At 34.5% G+C, this 21,316-nt stretch overlaps 1 protein-coding gene across 1 annotated transcript in view; it reads right to left on the reverse strand.

Moving 5' to 3' along the window:
- The window catches only part of DMD (dystrophin), a 2,517,447-nt gene that overhangs the window by 885,168 nt on the left and 1,610,963 nt on the right, over nt 1-21,316 (reverse strand). Inside the window, exon 44 of the mRNA XM_012638704.1 lies at nt 7,129-7,304. Coding sequence (XP_012494158.1) covers nt 7,129-7,304 — 176 coding nt within the window. The remainder of the gene's footprint in view (nt 1-7,128; nt 7,305-21,316) is intronic.

Below are 21,316 nucleotides of genomic sequence, written 5' to 3' on the forward strand. Positions count from 1 at the left end.
ATATGATATGTAAACCGTTATATGATTTTTATAAAAGAAGGCAAGAAAAACTCAAGAGAACAAACTGCTTCTGTTTCAGAAGAGCAGGTCACCTTCACTAAGAAAATAGCACTCATTGAGTCTTAAGGGATGGATAGAATTTTGAGAAAAAAGAAAATAAGGAGACAGGTAATTCAACCAAAGTAAATGATTTTTGTAAAATCTGAAGAACGGAAAACTTCAGGTCATTTAATGTTTCAGACATAAACTGAAATAGTGGAAATGATGGACAATGTGTTTGGAAAGATAGGTCAGACCAGATTTTACATCCAATTCTCTTGCTACTAAATATGACCAGCTAAGGTAAGTGAAAGGTTGGTGGGCAGAAACTGGAAGTAAATACTAGAGAATATTAAAGGACAAAACTAGGATAAATAATGCAAAATCTGATCTAGAGTAAGAACTGTTGGGTCAGACTGTGTGAGTCTGCATCCTGGTTCATATACATGCTAGCTGTGTGATCTTGGGCAAAGAGCTTCACCAGTCTGTACCTCCATCGCCTGTCTATAAAATTGAAAGCAGAATAGCAACTACTTCATAGAGTTATTATGAAGATTGAGCTATGTAAGACACTTGGAACAGTGCCTGGAAATATTATGTGTTATCAGCACCATCACCACCACAACCATCATCATCATTATACAAGGGTCTATATGAGGTATTATAAAATCAAATGTCTATGGGAAAGCAATTAATATAAATGAGCAAAGTGAGACAGGTGTTGCAAACTGAAGACAGAGCTTGCTTACCCAAGGAAGTGCTTCTCAAACTTTAATGTGCACATGAATCACCTGGAAATCTTGTTAAAATGCTGACTGTGATTTATTAGATTTTGTATTTCTTAGCAACTCCCAGGTGATGTCTGTGCTCTGGACCAGAGACCACACTTTGAGGAGCAAGAGTGTGAAACATCTGTTACTCAGTTGCAGCTGATGGTGCCAAGAGAAAATGTGGAAATAAGTGCTCACTAGACAGATCTAAATTTTCAAAGGAACACAGAAACTCATATTTTTTACAAAGAAGAAATCTCTTAAGTTAAATTTTGGCAATTATTTCAAAGCAGTGCCTATGCAATAACATTGCATGCATTTAGGATTCAGCCTGTGGGCACACTGTTTACAAACTCTGAGCTGGATGAAGAGAGAGTCAAGGTCAAACTGGTGATGAGGAACAAGGAAGTTCAAATACAGAGCAAGTGCACTGCAAGTAGGACTGGAGAGATCCTGGGGGCAGAATATGAATGTGTTGAGCCAGCTGTTAGCACAGGTTTACATGGATATATGCTGGGTATATTTAAAAAATGGCATACACCATGAAGAGATATTTGAATCATATTAAAATTTTTAGCTTTTAATTTATAGGAAGCAAGGTGCTGAAAAGCTGTTTGGTTGAAGCTAAAAACTGAAAGCTATTTGGTTAGGGGAGTCTGAATTAGTGAGAAGACAAAGTAAAAGAAGACTTAAAAGAAAACAGTTGTCTTACAAGAAGTACCTAGAGTAATATGAATTGCAAATGGAGATTTCAAGAAGAAGTCCTACTAGCTGTACTTTAATGAATTAGATAAGGTTCATTTCCAATTAACAGCATCGTTTACATGCAAACAATGAGCTAAGGTCTTTAAACGACAATTTCTTCCCTTAAGTACATTTAGGAATGCCTCCCATTATCTTATTTACATTGTTCATTTGCTTGGCAAACCAGCATAGATTATACACACACACACACACACACACACACACACACACACACACACACACACATATAGGTTAACTTTGGCTCAAAAATTCAGAAGTAGAGAGGTTTAAGTAAATAATAACTTACTGATTGTATATTAATTCCTACACAATAAGGACTTTTTAACATGTCTAGACTTAGTTTGAACTTCAATGTATTCTGAAAGAGATTTATCAAGCATCCTTGCAAAAGCAACATGAAAATATTATTTCCCCTGGGACTGCTTGCCAGAAAGGTGCCAATATTCCTTTGAGAAGGAGCTACTGCCCAGATCTTGGTTTCTATATACCATTTACCTCTAAAAGAAACCAGAGGTCCTTGAAAAAATAGTTATCCAAACCTGGGGTAGGGAAAGTCCAAAGTGAGTCTGGGACAATTGAGCAGGAAGCTTAAAGGAGCTCCCACTGACCAAGAATAATAACTCAAATTTATAATAACCTATTGAATAAATAGGAATCTGTGAGTCCATATTTTTATCAATAAGGAGAAAAAGAAGTTTTTTGTAACAGAAAAAAGTCAGCTACTAAATGTAGGATCATGTCAGGATTAGGAAAGTCTCCATTTTGCATGCCCCAATGTAATAACTGAGTAAGGGAAGAATCATCAATGAATACTAAAGCTATTAGATCATTTATTAATTTTAAAGACAAAACTATGACATTACAATGCAAGATCTGACAGTCACCACTTTAACCAACTGATTAAACTTAACAGCATTTAGAGTGGGACTATCTTATATTATGTATCCCCTTATGTGACATAAGTACACAGTATCCTATGAAATATTCTAGCCAAAAATGTTTAACTTGCATCTTTTCAAGTCTTATTTAGACCTAACTTCTGGTTTACAACAAATTCAGGGAATAGAAAGCAAGTTAAGTGATAATGTGAGGGGGAAAAAATCAGACAATTTCAGAAAGATTAGACATTTTTTCAGGCTATCGTTCTGGACTTCTTTAAATGTCCAGATTAGTAAAAACAAAAAGAGGTAGGAAGGCTGTTTTAGACTAAAAAGGGCTAAAGAAACATAATAACCAAATGTAATGAATGAACCATAATGGGATATTGGTACCCCAAAAAACCTTCAAAAATGTAAAAGACATTTTTGAACTACTGGGGAAATTTGAATATTGAATGGATATTAAATAATAATATGGTATTATGTTGGAGGACATGATAAATAAGCATGGTTATATATGGTATACCCATATTTCAAGCTGGTGCATACTGAATTATTTAAGGATAAAGTATAATGGTGTTTATAACTTATTTGCAAATGTTAAAACAACAAAATAAGCTTGTGTGTGTGTTCTTTGTGTGTGTATATGTGTGTGTGTGTGTGTGTGTGTGTGTGTTATATCCTATATTAGAGAGAGACAGAGAAAGGGCAGAGAGGGAGAGAGCAAAAGCATATATGGCGAAATGTTAACCATTGTTGATTCTAGGAATTTGGGATGACGAGAAGAGGGTATATGGGTATTCATTATACTATTTTTGATATTTCTATATGCTTGAAATTTTTTCACTAAAATTTGAGGAAAGAAAAATTTCAAGAAATATTTTTAATTAGGTAACATTTAAATTAAAATCACTATTCCTGAATAAATATCAGTACAATAATTGCCTTATCTGTGAAATGGTAGGAATAATATCATATTTGTCTAAGGAGGAAAAAAATATAATCTCTTAAAATCATTTTTATTGCTAAAGGTTAGGATTCAGAGATTTCTCAATTTAGGAATTCCACCTCCCCTCACCTTGCTTCCCTCTCCCATTCAATCTGTTATCAACTGACATTATTCTAAGTAAAATCCTCAGTCATTATACTGTCAGCAACTCATTGCTTAAAAGCCTGACTCCCCACATTCCCTTGACTGGTACATCTTCTAGAATACTTCAGAAGAAAAGGAGTGTATGAAGATGATGACTGCACGTTAAAAGGATTGAAATCATTGTAAATTAGGGTAAGATTCTGGGCAGACAAACAGATAGCTGGCTAGAAATAGTATCATTTTTTATGCCTTGATTCCCTTTGGTAATCTGATGAAGCCTGGGACTCCTAAAAAGAATGTTTTTAATACCATAATATAAAATATATGACTTCGTAGAAAACCAATGTATTGAAATACAGTTAGAACATTCATTGGAAATCCAGCAGGTGGGAGAGGGGAGGAGGGATAAGTAAACTCACATCTAACGGGTACAGTGCACACTATCTGGGTGATGGACACACTTATAACTTTGACTCAAATAGTACTAAAGCAATTTATGTAACCAAAACGTTTGCACCCACATAATATTCTGAAATAAATATATATAAAAGAAAGAAATACAGTTATACAATTATTGCAAAAACAAATTTGTGATATAGTAATGCATATGCTCATTTATTAAATAAGATCTTGTGGCAGATCTAATAACTACTGAAGTTTTGAAGTAGTGATAAGCATGAATGTTATTTTAAGATATCCAGTAACTTACGAGATATGAAAATATATGTGATTTCACAGGCATTTCCAGATTTACTGTGGTTTTTTGCATACATTCAAAATGGAAGGGGATGTTAAATATCATTTAGAGGTTAGTAAAAACAAAAATGTAATTTTTTTCTCCATTCAAGATCACAGCACTTCTTGAATTCTATCCACTGACCTGGGCTTAAGAATCTTTGTACAAAGGCTTGCTTTGTTTTAACTTATGACTTCCCTTTATAGTTGATAGGTTTTTATTTGCATCTCCTTTCTTTACAAAGATAATTTGGGTGGCTAAGCCACCATTAAGCTCATTACTATCATGCTTAAACCTATAGATGTTACCCAGTTCTTCTGCTATATAATTGAAGCAACAGTGAATTTTCTATCTCAAATTGCACAGTTAATTGACTATATTTTATACTTCATTTGTTTCCAACATAGACTTAACTTTTAATGGCTGTCCACTGCTATTCGAACTTTTGAGAATTTTGTTTTCATTTTTCTGATATCTCACATTTTCAAAGGGAAAGGCTTAAAATTATATGCTGTAAGGCTCCAAATAGTTTTCATAGACTTTTTTTGCTTAAATTGTACACTTTCTTTCATATGTGCCCCTAGACTAAGGAATGTTAAATTTTTCTAACAGCTGTATTTAAAGCCCATTACAAACTAAGAATACTGTTGTTAAGTTAAATAGGCATCTTATTTTTCACCTGTACAATAAATAACTTCTATTTCCTTGTTCAATAAATAACTTTTGCTTGGTTTTCATTAAAAGCATTCTATTGATTAACAATAGGTTCATGATTAAAGCCCTCCTACAATTGTTAGGTTAACATATTCTTTATGAAATGTTATTTTATTTATTTTTCCTTGATTTGCTGCTCAATACTTGGCAATAGCTGTGAGTGTGTTGGTAAAACTGATACTTATATCTTATTACACTTTTACATTTAATACAATTTAAATGATATAAAAATCTTGAGGAAATATGCAACAAAACTGATTTTGGTAGAAATTTAAATATGTTAACATTTATTTTTTAAATGTAGCATGAAGTAGACAACTTTACAAGCTGAGATAATAAGAAAAAAACGTCAAGGAAGCTGATCTTGACTTTTTAAAGCACAAAAATGCAATATCTGATGTAGGTCAAAATGTTTAAATGGGAAATTTTTTTCTAACCAATTATAGCCAAATCCCTAGATATAATTAACCTACAATTTGTATTATATTTCACAACAGAGTCAGCATATACTACTTTCTTATAAAGTTAGAAGGATCTAAATTTTAGGGCTTATTTGTTGAAACAGACATATTGCCCTATCTTTATTTATAAGTTATAGTTTGCATTTAGAAGCCAATAACAGATAAGATTTTGAAAATTCAGGTGAATGGGAGTTATCAAAGAGAATATTAATATGCTGTATTCAAATATGATATGAGTAAGATGTTTAAAAACAAGAAATAATATACATAGTATAGAAAATAATTCTCTAATTTAATCCACTTTATGAATCGAAAATATATATTTTTATAGTATGCTATTCAATTTAACCTTCTCATTTCTTACAATCTTAATTTAGACTAGTTTCAGGCTTTTTCAGAAAGGACATTATACAGGCTTAAACCTGTTCATAATATAAACATATCAGTTATTTAAATAATGTAATATTTGTTTGATTAGTAGAAGGATTTCAATCTGGGAAAATAGTGTATGACTTACTCAAGGAAGTAGTTTAACTACAAAGTTTAGTTCTTTATTTTATTTACATAAAATCCAGAATATTTTCTGAACCAAGATTTAATATACAAATATTTTTAGATGGCGACACTATTATTCTTTAACTTTGGCAAGATTTTGTGTGTGTGTGTGTGTGTGTGTGTGTTTGTGTGTACGTATAGGTCAACTGATATGTCCATTTTATACAAGAATATGAGTTGTATCTACTTTCTGAATAATGCAACATGAGCAAAGGAAGCAAGGGGAAGTGGGCAAAGACAATACACATAATTCCAAAATCTTTTTTCTAATACATCTTAACCAAAGATGTTCACCAATGAGTTGTTTCAGCTTCCTGAATATTAAAATCCACCTATTATGTAGATGATATGTAGGAGGCAAGGGCTTGGCAATAGAACTGAGTTCTCATTGTTCATAACAATAGTCTCATTTGGTAAATAAAGGTCAAGTCTTCTTATGAAACAAGACACATTAGCATCAACAACCGGAAGCATAATACAAAATCCCATTTATAAAATATTTCCAAGTGCAGCAGCATACATTTGGCTTTCTGTGCTTTCAGTACATTCTAGGGAAAAGTTAAATGGTGGTTGAACTCAACAATAACGTGTTTGGGGTTTTGCTTTTCCCTTTAGATCTGGACATTTTCAGCCCAAGTCCCTCTTCAAGAATGTACTAACAGATGTAGCGGAACTAGAGGAAAATATTACTATTGTGTTTTTTAGTATCATAGTCATATCATAGCTATTAAAAAATTTTAGCAAAGGGCTGTCTTTCCTACAAAATAGTCATTTATAATTGTTTTTTCCTCATCTTCTTTACAAATAATTGAGATTCAGCTTATTCAAGTTGGAATATACTGAACATGTTCACATTTAAGCAATTGTGTGATTTTTAAAATAAACCTGAAGTTTTAAAATGCCAGAAAAACACTAATTAATAATGAGTATATATTTTAGTATATGTGAAAAAGAAAGAAAAATAATTTCTTTATTGCTGTTGATTAACTGTTGATGGGCTCCTTAATGTTTGTTCCTTTTACCCTGCTTATAATCTTCTTTCATAAAATCTTTTTTTCAGGACAGCTTAAATAGCTCTGCTAAAATTTTCAAATGCCTATTTTATCTGTCACCCTACCTCTTTTTTCTTTCTGCCAGCTGTTTGCAGACCTCCTGCCACCTCAGATTCAGGCTTCCCAATTTTTCCTGTAGAATATTGGCATCTGTTTTTGAGGACTGCTGAATTATTTCTTCCCCAGTTGTATTCAATGTTCTGACAACTGTTTGCCGCTGCCTGATGCCATCCTGGAGTTCCTGTAAGATACCAAAACAGGCAAAACAAAAATGAGGCCCCATGTCCTTTTATTTGAGAAGAGATTAAACAATGTGCTACCACATACAGTTGTACTGGGAGAGAAAGAAATAGAAAAGCTCCATGTGAAAATTTCTCTATGAAACTGACATGCCCATAGCCAAAGAATGCAAGACAGAAAGAAAGACACCTTTTATGTGTCAGGAATAAAGCACCCCCTCGGTTCAGCTCCAGTTTTTATTTTTGTAAGCTTCTCAGCTAGAGAATGTTATAATGTCCTACAAATCAATTAGTTGGAAACCTTCTCAAGAGCAAATTCGATTTCTTGTCCCCACAAGGATGTTCCATGTTTAATAGTCTATGAAGTGTTGTAAAATTTAAACATGAACAAAGTATTTGGGTTTCTTAGTGATTGTCGATATGAAAGGTGAAAAAGAACATAGTTTAGTCGTAGTGTTTTTTAATAAAAAAAACCTCTAGGGCGGTGGGAGGAGGGGGGAAGAGGGAGGAGGGGAGGGGTATTTGTATACACAAGGAGTGCAATGCGCACTACCCGAAGGATGGACATATTTGAAACACGGACTTCGGTGGGGGGGGGGAACCAAGGGCAACACACGTAACCTAAACATATGTACACCCATAATATTTGCTGAAAAAAAAAAAAAAACCTCTAGAGATATTTAAATAAAGGTAATTACTATAATAGAAGGAAATTTACTTCAAATTCTGTTTGCATCAATGCATTTTGGATTAGAAACCACATAAAACTGAGAATTAATTACTTTCATGGAGATCCCACTGAGAAATCCCTAAGGTAGAGTAATAAATTTTAAAATAATCGATAGACACCAGAACATTTTTTATGAGTCATTGATGGTGTTGAGCTTAAATATCTTCTATTCTTTATCCTGAATGAAATTTTCAAAGTATCGAAAAAATAGATTCATTAAAAAAGAGACTATTATAACCAAGTATTCACAAAAAATGTTTTTTTACTATTAAATAAAAATGGCAATTACTCTCTATTTACCTTTTTTGAAGATAATCTAGAATTTGTAAAGCAATTAAAATAATGCATTACTAAATAAGAACCTTAGAAGATGAAATATCTGATAACTTGAGATACCTATCATATTTAAATCTAAATGACTCCCAAATCCTTATGTTACTGACAGAATTATGTCAATATGTAGAATACTCTCCTAACAGATGTGATTCAAATTGTCTAACATTCTTATATGCTCCTCCCCCTTGACACAATACCAAGCTTATAGTAGACTCCAGTACATGCTTCCCAAATAAAGGAATGAATGCATGTTTTCTGAAACTGAAGCAGATCTACCATAGACTCTTATTCTACATAAATTTCTTGTATTTCTTTTATTATTTTCATACAGAAGTATTTTGAATACTAGAATTCTTGGTAGTCTACTTTTAGCAATTAAAAGACTCTGTAAATCAGCAAAAATATTAACAAGGTAATTATTACAGGGAAATGTACCTCTCAACAAATATGAAACTATACAGTTACTGAACTACTCACAAGCTGTCCTGACTATAATCTCCTGAATTCCCATGAAATGTGCTCTAATAAACATGTTATAGTTCCTTGTAACTAGTTGACAATGCTCCATTGCTTTCATCTTACCCTTTACCACCTGTTTACATGTGACAGCCAGTGCTTAGTAACAGACACCAGTTATAACAAATTGTGTCTATATTCCTATTAAACCATAAATTCTTTGAGGTCAGAGATGGTGTCTTATTCACGGTTGTTTCCTATTGCTTAGTACGATATTTGGTGCATGAGGCTTTTCAATAAGTATCTGTTGAGTGAACGCATAAATCTATGATTAAAGGAAGTGGGGAAAAAGAGGAGGGAGGAAAGGAGGAAGGAATGCAGGAAGTAAAGAAGGGAGGAAGGGAGAGAGGGTGGGAAAAAGGAAGGAAGGAAAGAAGGAAGAAAGGAAGGAAGGAAGGAAGTTTCATCACCATCATGGTATCATTAGTATTAATACTTATCATTGGGCCTTGCAGACATTCAAAGGAAAAAGCACAATTTTCTAGGTTTTAGGCAGTGTATAATCTAGTTGAAAAGATTAGACACAGTTGTGAATGATAATTTGTTACACTTTATACAGTAGGATAAAAAGCAAGGTGTTGGCCAGGCTCAGTGGCTCACGCCTGTAATCCTAGCACTCTGGGAGGCCGAGGCGGAAGGATTGCTTGAGCTCAGGAGTTCAAGACCAGCCTGAGCAAGAGCGAGACCCCGTCTCTACTAAAAATAGAAAGAAATTAATCGGACAACTAAAAATATATACTGAAAAAAAAATTAGCCGGGCATGGTGGCGCATGCCTGTAGTCCCAGCTACTCGGGAGGCTGAGGCAGGATTGCTTGAGCCCAGGAGTCTGAGGTTGCTGTGAGCTAGGCTGATGCCATGGCACTCTAGATCAGGCAACAGAGTAAGACTCTGTCTCAAAAAAAAAAAAAAAAAAAAAGCAAGGTGTTCAATAAATAGTAGGTCAGAAGAGGAATGATCTCAGTGGAAGGATAAACAAAAGAGGCCTCTGGTTGAATTTGGAATTCAAAGAATGGGTAGGACTCAGGCACATGTAGGGTTAGGGGTGGTGAGAGTATGGTAGAAGTCAAGGCCTGTCATGGGCAATCTACAAAATCTGATCTGGAGTATAAAATTGGGGCTCTCACTGCATGAGAGCAGGAGTTTAAGGAGAGGTGTGGCCTTGAGGGTATATCATGGCCTGAATAAAGAGAACTTTGCTTTTTATTAAGGAGTTTGCAATTCATTGGAAGGCTATAGGAAATGACTCAGTTTTTAAATATGGAAATGTGAAGGCTGGAGCTGGTTGTGCTTCTGGATAATTCTGAGGCAAAGGCTCTGCCAAATTTAAGCTAATGTTGAGGCAAGGAAACAGGCAAAACAGCCAGTACAGGAGTCTGGTAGATAGGTATTGAGGCTAACACTAGAGTTTAAACAATGAAACAGAAAGGAAAAGCTAAATGTAGCATGAACTGTTAAAGATAAATCAACATTGTTTGGGAATAAGCTAGATCATATAAGCATGAACGACTACTGAAATGGGAAACACTTTGTCTAAAACATGGAAGTCAGGGAGGCAGTTAGAGGGGAAAGATTATGACTCATATTTCTGTTCCCAGTGGTATGTAATGCTTACAGTTATTAATTCATACTTTTTAAAAATGAGTAGGACACACATCAAATGTATGCTTTAGTAGTTCTTCTCAAACTTTAATGTGCATAAGAACCTCCTGGAAGTCTTGTTAAAGTGCAGATTCTGATTCAGTAGGTCTGTGGAGAGGCCAAAATTCTGTATTAATAACCAACTTCAAAAAAATGCTAATACTGTTCGTCCAGGAACAACATTTTGAGTAGTAAAGTGATAGAATAAATGCCTTTTGAGTCTTTGCTAAGTAGTCAAGAAATTCTTGTTGGTGGTAATGCTATAAACTAAAGCTGCTTCAGAATTCTTATCTCAGCCTCTTTACTTTGTAGTTTTGATCTTGGCCCTTTTATTTCATGGCTGATGGCTACAGTGACTTTTACAATCCAATTTATAATCAACAAGGGTTTTATTATTTCTATCTCCCAAATAAGAGATAGAATTAAATAGCTAAGAATCAAACAATAATTTAAAATTGTTCGATCTAAATCTCATTTATATAGAATCTCAAATAAGGGCCTTCAGGTTTTTTAATTTTGTGAAAGAAGAGCGCATTAAATAGTCTATTGCATTTGTATGAGAAGATTTTGTAATCAGGAGAAATATTTACAGTGTATGGTCTACTCGAGGAGAGTTTTCAGTGATAAAGCATAAGAGAGCAAAATAATGGTTCAAAACAGGAAGTGAAAGTTTGTATGTGCAGTTTCACAATTAGCCTCTGAGCTGGAAAAAAGATAACATTGGATTTACAAAATTAAATGTAACATCTCAATCAACTTTATTCACACAGCAGAAAACATAAATTAATTTTAATTCTATAGCTTCCAAATATTTTAAGTACTGAATTAGCCATTACCAATACAATTTCTAAGCTTTGACATCATATTAATATACTGTTGTCATAGGCATCCTTACCTTTTTCTCTGGCAATTAACATCTAGTCTTAGTTTTGGACAGAAAGAAAATCATAATTAAATCTATTGGATTATTCATCACAGTTAAAAAGCTTATTGTGCTTTGATTCCAATATTAAAGAATTCATTCTTAATAAGGAGTGAATATCAGACTCCCCTAGGGAATTTTGTCAAAATATAAAAGCCCAGAATTCTAGCCTAAAGCTACTGGATCAGAATCTCTGGGGGAAGGGGACAAAGGTGTACAAAACAGATACACTATAAAAGAAAGTGTAGGCTGGAGACATGTGGAGAGAACAGAGGAGCAGGAGAATAGGAGGGAGGGGCATGTTTTAGAATTACTGCATTATTATCAACTTCTTTTATGCTTTGTAAATAGAGAAGTGTTCCTAAATTATAGAAAATAGCACTGTTATATATCTAAGTCCTTCAAGTGTAGTCAAATTGGGGGAAGGAAAAAGGAAATACAGGCAAGGAAGGAACTGCTACATTTATACAGAGGGAAGAATATTTGAAAGAGAATCCACTACCTTTTATATGAAAACATTACATAAATTTTTAAAGAAGAATATTTCTAAAAGTTTCCAAAACTGTATGAAAACACAGTGAGTGGAAAATAAAATGTGACAAATGAAGAAAAGGAATAAGATAAGAAGCAGTTATGAGGAATTGTACAATGACAAATTAGATGAGCTATGTAGAAGATAAAGAATTGGCAAAAGAAATCACAAACTAAGGAGGAAAATAGGAAAATAGAAGAGATAAAATGTAATTGAGAGAAAAGATAAAGACAGGGAAATAGAAGAAAGAAAAAAAGTAGGTAAGTCAAGAATCCAATCCTAAGATTTACCTATAATTTTGTTAATGAATTATTTTGAGACAGATTATTCATTGACTCGGTTTACTGATTGATCAAGGGAATGTATGTAATAAAATGAATCTTCTGGAGAGTTGTGAAAGTGGCAGATAGAATTTTATGGGACAATTTTATTAAAATATGGTGCTTTATCTTCTTTTTCTGTCCTGATTAAGATCATTCTCATTGTTTCGCATTGTCGGTCCACAGAATTCAAGAGTTTGAAATATAGTTTTTGGTACTTTTCTCAAAGATAAATTAAACAAGGTTGCCTCTCATGTTAATTCTTAGACTACATAGTCACCATTGTCTTCAGAGATTTTATTAATAACATACATCAGAAAGTATCTTTCAACTTTTATCAGATGATGGATTTCTTTAAGGAAACAAAACAAATGGATGAACACCTGAAGCAGGTAACAGGCAAAGCAACAGGACACATTCAACTTAGCCTACCCATGGACTGGGTGATTCTGTCCTGGTGGAAGACTTGATGGCCCTATGCGAGCGTATGATGAGAATAGTCAGAAGGACTGAAAGATGGCTAAAATTTGGGAAATCTAGGAGTTAGAAAAAGGGAGAAAGGGGCAAGAATGGAAAAAATAGTATATATAAAAAAACAAGAAGTGTGCAGAAAAAAAGTGAAAAATGCCTGATAGAAATGGTATTTTTCGAGTCAAGAGTGATGATTGTAGGAGGCAAGAATCAAGGTCAGAGGACAAGGAGAGCCCGGAATGAGGAGGGCAAGAATCAGGTCTACCTAGTAACTGTAAGGTAAAGTTCAAACCTATTAGCACAGCAGGGAGTGTGAAAAGGACTCTGCATTCTCTTCTCCCCTCTGCCTTTGCAGCCTGCTCTCCTGCTGCTCCTGCTCCTCACTTTCAAGCTTAGCTCTAACTCCCAGTAAAACCGAATGACTGCCCTGCTAAGTTTTGTAGGACAAACTCATTACTCATTTGTAACAGTCAGTTTAAATGTTCCCTCTTTCTGGAGGCCCTTTAAGAGCCCCAGGGTGAGATAAGTGCCCCTCCTCTGTATAGGTATTTATAAAATATTTCTATTTAGTGTCATTCATATATGTACTGGACTTTATAGCTGAAGATTAAGTAAGACTGAACGAGTGCTTTCTTCTCTTGAACATAAAATATGTCTCCAAATTTGAACTGTGCTACAGCTTTAACTTTTAGCTAAGGAACTACAAGATCTTCTACTAGTAATTTGCAAACTGAATCAAATTGAAGAGGAGCAGTCTTTGTAATGAACAATCAGAAATGAAATGCACCTTTTTAGCCCCTTCTTTCTCCTGGTCTCATTTTATTTCCATTTCAGTAAACATTTATTGGGCCTTACTAATAAAAATGCTGAAACCACATGCATGTTTTTGTTAGGTTGTCACAGGAACTGGAGTTAGAAGGGGGTCTTGTTAGATTTCATCTAATACCCTCTTTCTACTGTGAGGTATAATACTAGATATGCTCATTGGTGCAATTCCCCATCTGCTCTGGATAATGGTTGCTATAAAAGAATAATGAGAATTCCTTCTAAAACTAGAATCAGACCATTTCTTTTCCAAAGCAAACATCCTTACAATGAACTAAAGGAAAATTATGTACAGTAGCAATTTATTTTAATGGGACATTTGCCTAATATCAAATTACAATGAAATTTCCTTCGGATGTGTTTATCTTATTCACATCAGTGATGTATACATTCATTATTATCACTGCTATTAATGTGGATACCAAATGAATTCATCATAAAATGCTTTAAGTACTACATGCTTTGTAAAGTTATCTCAGGCTTTTTTCCTTTCTTTTCCAAGAAATGATGTCCTGGACAAAAAAAAAAAAAAAATCATACATTCCCCAATTTCAAGCAGAGATTCAATGCAGAGGGTTATCAAAAGCGGGAAAAAAGTATATGTGTTAGATTTCTGTCTTTGGGGATTTGAAACTGAGGGCTCTACTTTAAATCTGGCCTCAGACATGTTTTGGCATTAGAACTTTGTGTGTTTAATAATTTCAGTGGGGCATGCATGCATTCTACCACTCTCTGAAGGCATTTAAATCTGTGACCCTTGCTTTAAATAAAACTGTTGTTATACAGTATAGAATTTTGAAAAGTGCATAGGTTTTACTTTGTTAAATCAATGTTAGCCCTCTCTAGGTTCACAGATTTATTTACTACTTCTTTGCTTCTAAACCATTCACAAAAACTTCAGGAGATATACCCAAGAACATTTAAGAGCTGTTTTTTCTATTTACTTAGATTTGTTAAGAAAAGAAATTGGCCTTTCTCTGATAAAAAGGTAGCTCTTGTCCATGGCCATATTTATTCTCTTAGTATATGATCCTGGTTATAGAACACATGACTTCAGGCATAAAATTCTTTCTACATAATTACTAGCATCGTTTTGAACACGTGAAATATTCCATCATGGAACATATTGCAAATAACAACAATAACAAAAAAAACACTGTTCTTAGGATAGAATATTTAAAAGGAGACATGGGTCATTAAAATTACTTATCCCTCTTTTGCCTAGAGGTATTATCAATTTGGAGCCACACAAATATTTATGTGAAAGCCATTTGGTGGGTAGAGGATGATACAATGTGTATGTGTGTGTGCAAGGAAAAAGCAACAAAATTGTTTTTTAAAAGCAAGACAATGTGCAAGTAAATTGATTATAGATGGGAAATGTTCAATTAGAAGGTCTAATCACATTGGTTTTGAAAAATTGTAGTTTCCTATTGGTATTTTCCATGCCTATCAGATATTTTCATTCCGTGAGTCAATTATTTATTGAGCACCTCCTATCATCTAGGCACTGTGCAAGGTGCTGTTCATCACTGGCTCCAGGAGGAAGAACAGATTGGAAAAGCTCTGGAGTAGAAATAGGGAGACCAAATAGGAGCTATCATGCTAGTTAAAGTGAAGGAAGATGGTAGCTTGGAGTGGGGAATGCAGTGGTGGAAATGGAGAGAAGTGGATGGAACCAAGTGATATTGGGGAGATTAATAAATAGGACTCAGCCATGCACTGGAGATACAAATGAAAGCAAGGATATCCATCGGGCAGTTGAAGATACTGGTCTGGAGCTCAGAGGAATAATTAGGACTAAAAATATAACTGAGAACATTATCAGTAGAGCTAAGTCTAAGATTTGTAATATGGGTTTGGCTCTAAATGTGATTGGGTTCTCCATTTCTATTGAAATGATTATGGGCAACTTCAAAGCTAGAAATCATTATCCAAATATATTTTGGGACTCTCTGAATATTTGCATGATGAGTAATTTTGTCATTATTAACACTTGCTATGCCTACTATGTTTTATCTTCAGTTGCTGGCAGAGAGATTAATTGATATGAAGGGTATAATGTAGAAAGTTGAGAGGCAGTATGATTCCCCACAAATATGAAAAAAATAGAATATTGGTTTTATGAAGCTGCTTGTGTTTTCCGACCCTAATTTCCACCTACCCATCGGTAAAAATCAGTGGTCAAAGATGATTTCAAAATATATTAGTGTTGCTCTTTAAGAGAACAAGAATTAAATGTGTTCCTTAAACTCTTTCTATTCTGTTTTCATAGGAGTTCCATGGGCTTTTGCTATGACATATTCTGTAAACATCTGTTTAATGTAGGTAAGTTGTTTAATGCAGGTAAGTATTCACTATAATGTGATTCATTCCAACAAATATTTAGGGTAACTACTCTGTATCTGAAGCTTTACAATGATAAATAAGCTTGTATTTTCTTGTCAACACTCTCAATTTAATGGGGTAGAGCATGGTAAGCAAATAACTATATATAATGTTGTGTTATATAATAATACAGCTATGGAGACTGCTTTGAGAACAAGATAGATCAAATAATTGTGTGATAGTGTGCATGATTGTGTGTGTGTGTGTGTGTGAGTGTGTGTGTGTGTTTGGGGAGAAGGTAAGGAAAAGAAACAAAGAGGTTGTGGTAATTATGATTATAAATGCCTTGAGGACAGTAGTTTTTTCACCCTCTATATCACCAGGTATAGTGCTGATCACTGCTTAGCGTAATAATTGCTCAAGAAATATTTGTTGATAAATTGAGCAGAAAACTAGGTAAGATATCACACTCTCTTCTTGATCGGTTTTTCATTTGGGAAAGGTTCAAAAGTAAATTTTTGAAATATATACAACACCCTAGTGTGGAAAAGAGACTTTCAAAAATAATTGTGCTTTATTAAAGTCTCATCTGCTACCACAAATAACAAGTTATCAAGGAAAGGTTTAGTTTCTCAGGCTCTTGAGAATAGGAAAGCCCAGAAATACAATAAAGAGGGATAAAACAGATCTCTGTGTCTAACATCAATTAATTGATTTTAAGTATTTAGCTTAGATTATAGAAACCTCAAGACATCAACTAACAATTCACATCTAAGCACATGTTGGGCATCACTAAGCCTTATATGTCCCTCTGGCCAAGTTATACAGGCATTAAACACAAACTATTCTTTTTTTTAAGCCTCAATTTCTGAAGTTAGGTTTCTTATTTTCCAACTCATTATCTGTTGTATGGCAATGCACCTCTCCTTCATGGATTTAGATAAGAAGAGGTGATGATAAAAACAATTTTGCATCTCTTGTTGACTGGGCATGTCCTCTCGAAACCAAAAAAATCAGGTACAGGAATTAATTCTCTCCCTATTGTAAGTATATTTATACAATATCAAAAGTCAGTACCTTATTTAACCATTTACAGACCAGAGGAATTAAAAATAAAACAGCAGAGGACTTAATTATCCATGTGAATCCCTAAAAGGTTAAGGATAGTTGTAAAAAGAGGTAAAGACTATAGTGGGTTTGACTTCCTTATCAATCTAACTTGTGTAGAGAAAAAGGTTCTATTATCAAATGTGAATGCTTTCTAAAATTTTATCTCTAGGGAAGCTTCCCTCTTAAGCTACTGCACAGCATTTCAGAACCTTTTCATTTGACTGAAATCTCAAAGAAAACATTTTCAAGCCAACATTAACATCATCCCCGAAACTAGTTTCTCGTGTTGACTTCACTATTTATTTGAATGAAATCTGTATTCTCCCACTTATCAGGCTGGATATCGCCAGTTCAGCTGTGTTTTCCTCCTTTATTTTTTCCCCCAATCCAAGTTTTATCTTACTGATCTTAACTATTATACTTCTTGCTTAGTTGGTTCCATAATAATTGCTTTCCATCCAGTCTGGTTATTCATTATACTTCATCAACATTAATGATACATCCTAATTGTTTTTGCTCAAACTCTTTCACTGCATAATATCCTACACAATCTTGCCAGATGAATCCTCCAGATGAACATTTCTGATGGTGGATTCCCTGCTCAAAAATTCATGCTGAATACTTGGTGCCTGCCTATTGAAGCCCAAATAGCTTAGAGAACATTCAGAACTTCATAGCATCCCAGGAGAAACCTTTCTAGGTTTCTCAAGATGACTCTGTAATTCTTCATCCATGCTTCAGCACAACTGGACAACTCACAATGAGGCCCTGGTCATTCCCCAGACCTTTGCCCATTCTCTGTTTTGCATCATGCATGCCCTCATTTTTACTTGTGGAATCCTTTCATTCCAGTTCACTAGACCCTGAACTCCATGAGAGGAGGAACTATAACTTTTTCTCATTCTAGTGCCTAGCAAAGTATCTGCTACATGGTAGTGCTCAAAACACATTCATTAAATGAATAAATGAAGATGTACACCAAATACTATCTCCGTTATGAATAAATTTTTGATTAAAAGTTACCTATCCTATAAAATCCTATTGTACTTGGACTATGTCTACTTTATGGTGTTTTTCATAGTCTATAAAAATTAAATTTCATTATTTTGGTTGGAAGTTTAAGATTGTCTTTAATGCAGGCATATTGACTTCTTTACTGTTGCATTTCCCACTGTGATAATCAGTTAAAGTTTTCTGACTAAATGAGTAAATGAATGAATAAGTCTCTTTTATTGGTAGGTTATGAAATTGCAGAACTTTTGTGCATGTTGAAGGCATCTACAAGAGCATAGCACATGTAAAAATCGTGATTAAATTCTATTTCTGTACTTTTAAATACCTAGTAGGCTTCTGATCAAAAAATTAGTGCTGATGGTTCTGAAGAGACTATCGTTAGCAGCTGGTCAATGAAAATTAAAATGTTCAGCACTTCATATTAGTGACAAGGATGCCATGGAGCATCCTATTACTTTTACATCCATTACTTTTACAAAACTAATGCATTACTGCCTGAACAGCAACACTGCTTTCCAATAGAGTCATCAGAGAAAGTAAGAAGGAAAGAAACAAAACAGGAAAATGTCTCTGTCATTCCCAACCTCCAGGTTATACCAACGACCTCAAAATAATATTACTTTCACCCAATAAGAAGAAAGGCACAGTCTTCAACAGACATGATCTATACGAATGACCCATAAATACATGAAAAGATGCTTAATATTGTTAGTCATCAGAGCAATAAAGTTTAAAACCACAAGATACCACTTCATATCCTATAAAATGGCAAAAATTAAAGTGACTGACAAGATCAAATGTTAATAAAGATGTAGAGTAGGTGGAGCTCTCCACGATCATAATGCATTGCAAAATGGCACAACCACTTTAGAAAACTGTTTGACGGTATCTTATAAAGCTAAATGTTTGACACAGCCATCATACTACTAAATATTTCCAGAAAATAAATAAAAACATATACTCACAAAAAACTCATGCACAAATGTCCATAGCATCTTAATTAATAATAGCCCCAAATCAAAAACAACCTAAATGTTCATCAAAAGGAGAATGAATGGATAGTGTTATACTTATACAATGCAATACTAGTCAGCAATAAATAGGAATGAATTACTGATACAGTCACAACATGGATAGCCTCAAAAATAATATGCTGATCAAGATAATACATATTGTATGATTCCATTTGTAAGATTCATAAAAAGACAAAATTAATCTAGGGTGATAGAAATCAGAATAATTGGTGCCTGTAGGGGCTGGGAATTGACTGGAAGGTGGGATGAGGAAACTTTATGAGGTGATGAAAATGTTCTATTTTTTGATTGAGGTGTCGGTTTTTATTAGTACAACCACTTGACAAAACACAGCAGAGCACTTAACATACATTTCCCAGTTCTAGGGACATTTCTCCTGTACTTCTTTATATACCTGCTATAATCACATCTAACAAGAAAGCATGGAAAGTACTTTTGATGGGAGAATTGGACTATTACACAAATCTTGACAGATTGAAATCTGAACTAAATGCAACAGGTTCAAATTTTATGTAAGAATAAACTCTTCACTTCCCCTCAAATAAATCTGTTTCATTTTATATAAACATTTACTTCAATTAAGAGATAAAAACAGTATCACTTTCGACTACTTAACTCTCCTCACTTACATAATACCTTAGCCATGCCAACAATGAGAACATGTAACAAATCTAAGTTCTTTCTCTCTTACTACACGCAGTATATGGACACTCTTCTTATGCTAGAAGAGAACTAAGACGCAGGCTGATTGCCAAACCTTGGTCATTTACAGTCAGAGTTTGAAAGAGTTCAGGAGACTAATCAGGTTATAGGGGAACAGATTTAGTGAACCTTCAGGGATATTATACTAAAATACCCTTTTACCCTATATACAATGATCAAATTGGACTGTCTATACGACAAGTGGCATCCATCTTTCAGGAAAGTGTGTGTGTGCAGGCATGCATGCACGAGTGTGCGGTGCAGTATGTTTATTAGGTTAAGAAGGAAAAAATGTAGCGATCCAATGATCGTAAATTTTAAAAGAGAAAATGGCTCAAGAAGCCTGTGAGGCTTCTAAGAACAAAATTTTGACAATACAAGGTCAAATGATTCCAGTGAGTATAAGCAACGGGTAACGTCTAATGAGATGCATGCCACTGTATGAGCGGGTCCTCAGATGAGCTCAGATTCTAACAGGATGAACAGGGGAAGAAATGAGCGACACAGAACTGAGGGCAAATATTAAAAGGACAATATAAAACTTCATAAACAGTGAGGAAAAGCTGAGCCTGGAATGAATTGAGGCTTGTGGCAATGTTAAAGACAACATTCGGGGCTCTTTGACTTCCGTTTGGAGAAAGAAAAACCAGAAAGAAGAAGGTTCACTGATTGGGGCAGGAGGGGGAAGGTTAGGGATAGAGATGACACAGAAAGCAGCACTGTGCAGCTCCTCTTGCTTGTCTGCTCTGTCAAGGAGAATGTTCATCAGACTGGAAAAGGAATAACCGTATGAGGGAAATGAAGCCCAAAATAGGTGAGGGAATTGTAAAAGAGCACCTTGCTGCTCTAAATGAGCTAAAATCTCTAGCCCTGGACCAATTATGTTACAGGGAAAATGAGAGAACCTTGCACAACACGGTCCTTTCCTGCTGTCAGTGGTCTTTGAGGAACTATATTAACACTGCGGATGGGCAAATGCCATCCCAATTTTTAAACACGGGAAGTGACTGCAACTGCTTTCCATCTATTCCTAAAGAGCATTTCTAGATGACAGAACAAGGAGCAAACAAATACTCCTTAACAAAGACGACATGGAGGCAGATCATTTGTGTTTGTATGACAACTCGTTCATATGGTGGAGGTGTTTACATGTGTTTGTGGTTTAATCCCTTTGGAGTATGAAAATTGAATTTCATGATTACAAATAACCTAAAATAACTTTTTTTTTTTCAGCTAATAAAATTGTCCCCAGTTCCTACAATGAAGTAGCAGCATGCCATCCAATTGCCTACCACCCGAACAAGTTTGAAGTCCTCTAGCTAATAACGGACAGACAACGATCTGGTACATGAACCATTTTGTGTATTTGGCGTGGAGACAAGGCATTTCCCTTACCCCAGAACAGAACAGGTGGAAATAAGATTGCAGGGGATTTGAGGAATCTACATAATAGGGAGTCTTCTGAAAAGAGGGGCATGTTGGAACTAGACAGATGAATATTGAGAAAAATGTTAAAGATGATCTTTGGGAAATGA

This window comes from Propithecus coquereli, unplaced genomic scaffold (assembly GCF_000956105.1).
Source record: "Propithecus coquereli isolate 6110/MARCELLA unplaced genomic scaffold, Pcoq_1.0 Scaffold132, whole genome shotgun sequence".
NCBI classification, from domain to species: Eukaryota; Metazoa; Chordata; class Mammalia; order Primates; family Indriidae; genus Propithecus; species Propithecus coquereli.